This window comes from Cupressus sempervirens, chromosome 8 (genome assembly GCF_028749045.1).
Source record: "Cupressus sempervirens isolate cs-2001-9-10 chromosome 8, ASM2874904v1, whole genome shotgun sequence".
Lineage (NCBI taxonomy): Eukaryota > Viridiplantae > Streptophyta > Pinopsida > Cupressales > Cupressaceae > Cupressus > Cupressus sempervirens.
In genome coordinates, this window is record NC_143125.1 from 830605298 (window position 1) to 830608146 (window position 2849).

The 2849-nt window shown below is 39.2% G+C and overlaps 1 protein-coding gene across 1 annotated transcript; it reads left to right on the forward strand.

The window, feature by feature from the left end:
• The first annotated feature begins 331 nt into the window (after positions 1 to 331).
• On the forward strand, positions 332 to 2301 carry LOC149544980 (ethylene-responsive transcription factor 1B-like). Its single transcript, XM_089795502.1, has one exon. The coding sequence runs from the start codon at positions 1121 to 1123 to the stop codon at positions 2060 to 2062; it is 942 nt and encodes a 313-aa protein (XP_089651628.1). The 5' UTR covers positions 332 to 1120; the 3' UTR covers positions 2063 to 2301.
• Positions 2302 to 2849: the final 548 nt, after the last annotated feature.

The following is a 2849-nucleotide window of genomic DNA, read 5'->3' on the forward strand; positions in this document are numbered from 1 at the left end:
CCTATCAAATGACATTAAGTCTAACCTACGACTTCGTCCTTTCTCTTTTTCTAGTACCCTTGCGCCCCACAACGTTGAACACTAACGAACTATCAAATAGGATTCCTTGCATTACATATCATCGATGACGTATGCCACACGTATGCATAGCAGCCCCTTGGTGGCACACGTGCAACGAGCCGCCGCCACGTGGGCTAATGACATGTCGGCAGCGACTGGAGCTGATGTGGTAAAGACGCTGGGCCCTGCCGTGGCGACTTTCCATCCTTGCTGGCACCTATCAGAAATTATTACTTTTCTATTATTTCATAAATATTCATTTCTGCTTCCTGAAAACTCCTGGAAATTCTTTCTTCAATATGTGAAATGGTTGGGTTGGTAGAGAGCTGGCCAAATTGGTAGATTTTCATAGGCTGAGAGTTCACTGTAAATATTTTTGAATAATTGTTGGAACCATTGATAATCCTTAGAAAATCAGAATGTGTCAAAATAGTTTTATATTGGCCTTTGAGACCAAAAGATTGATGATTCAAAGAGGAGTAAATGGAGTCAGGCTATGAAGTTTTGACTTCGAGTTTTATATTGCTTGGTCTTCCCATTGTTACGTTTCATAGAATTTTCCCTTCTGCTGACCTTGCAGTCTCAAGAGAACAGGGGTTGGAAGGATTTTAGCTGTATATACACAATCAGAACGTAAATAAGTGTGAAGGACATTAAGATCATCAAGCATAGGCAGTGATTGAGGAGGAAGGTGAATAAAAGTTTGTCAGATTTCTACAATCTGTGAGGCTGTCACTGCTCTACACACACTGCATTTCATCATCATCAGAATGTTAGAAGGTTCAAGGGGGTGGAGTTTACAGTTCAGTCCCAAGTGCTATTTTTCACGAATCATATTCTATGATCCATCATTATCAGAATGGTAACGTGCTTCAAGAGGATTGAGTCTTGATAGCTATTTTACAGCGTCAGCATTATTACTGAGTAAGTTTCCACAATCCATAAGAATACTTTAGCTGTGCTTCTTTTCTGACCAGACTCTGCGATCCATCATTAGCATTGTTGATCGATCACACTCTATAATCCACCATCATTAGCGTGAGTGCTGAGCCATTCCTCAATGTCAGGCCGCAACAGCCCACTTCACAATGCCCTTGAAATATGGGTGGGAGACAAGGATGAAGAGAGCATAGCCCTAGATTACTTAGCCCCAGATCCCAATACCACAAGTACTACAAGCCCAGCAGAAACCAGTGCTAATCAGGCAACTCAGTCCATAGAACCAGGGGCTAGCTCCAATAGTTCCTTAGCCCCACTTTCAACAACAATGTCTTGTGAAGCTGAGTATTCAAAGAATGCATGGGCCAATTTGGATTGTGTGTTGAGAACCCCACCTTCTCTTACCCAGGGTCTCTCAACAGAATTGCCCCTGGATGAGAATGATTCAGAGGACATGGTTTTGTATGGAGTTTTGAAAGAAGCTGCCCACAAAGGATGGGAACCCCGAGAGGAGGAAAACAAAACTAGGGCTAATACTTCACCGTCATCAAATACTATGGCCACTCCAAGTGTGGGTGATGACAAGGATAAGCAGATTGTGGAGAGACATTATAGAGGGGTGAGAAAGAGGCCATGGGGGAAATACGCTGCAGAGATCAGGGATTCCAACAGGCATGGAATTAGGGTTTGGTTGGGAACATTTGATACGGCAGAAGAAGCAGCCATGGCTTATGACAGAGCGGCCTTCAAGATGAGAGGCCCAAGAGCTCTCCTCAACTTTCCTGTTGAGACCATGTGGAGATCCCTTGCTGGGAGTCGAACCCCTAACGTCTCAGTTCTTGAAGCTGCCTCTACTTCTCCTTCCTCTTCTTCTTCTTCGCCTACTTCTACTGGTGATAATGTGAGGCTGCAGTTTGATAAAGGAAAAGATGTTTCTGCATCGCCATTGGAGGAAAAGGAGGACAAATTGATTGTGGAAGTGGAAGACTTGGGTGATAATCTGCTGGAGGATTTGCTTCTATCAACCCAGCAGTCCTCTGCCAATCTGGATAACGTGAAGTAGTATTGTATGAGTTAAATTATCATTTACTCATTCCCCTGATGGCTAATGCTGTCTAAGTACTAATATGGGCCGTTTTCAGTCTCCTAGTCATGCAACCCAGAATTTGCCAATTTTAGAAAAAGTTCAATGTTTCATGGGTTGATTTCTCTGACAATTGTTTTTGATGAAATTGTGCATTTGTCAGAGATGTATATGTAACGAGTTATTTAAATTGATCCTTAATGATAGTTTTATAAGTATATGGTTTTGAGTAGGATGAATTGGTTTAATATTTGAGGATTCAAAAGGGTTCTGGTTCTTTCTTAAATATTGTGGTTTTTGAGTTTATTTTGGCATCAAATTTTTTCTTTATATTTTTTTAGAATTGAAATGTTTGTTCAGTTCTGGAGAGCAATTAAAACATTTTCAAATTTTAATTTGATTTTATGACATTTAATTTTTTATAGTTTTATTCATTTATCAAACATGTATATTTAAAAGAGTTATTTAGTTTAATTATAATATTTGTAAGTATACGATTTTCAATTTCAATAATTTCTCATCTTGTTTGTTGAATTGGCTTCAATATTTGAGCATTTAAAAGGACTGTACTATAGATTCTTATTCAAATATGTTTCTTTTTATTGAATTGTTGAAGAATTGAAGTCAATAGCATTTAGATGCTTATAACAAGAAATGCTCCATTAAATCAAGTACCCTTTAGCTTCCCACCTAAATACAGTGGTAGTTCTTAAATGTTTTAATGCTTATAACAAGAAATGCTCCATTAAATCCAAGTGCCCTCTAA

What these genes read in the sequence shown, in the direction of transcription:
- LOC149544980 (XM_089795502.1), top strand. Translation starts at nt 1,121, where the DNA reads ATGTCAGGCCGCAACAGCCCACTTCACAATGCCCTTGAAATATGGGTG.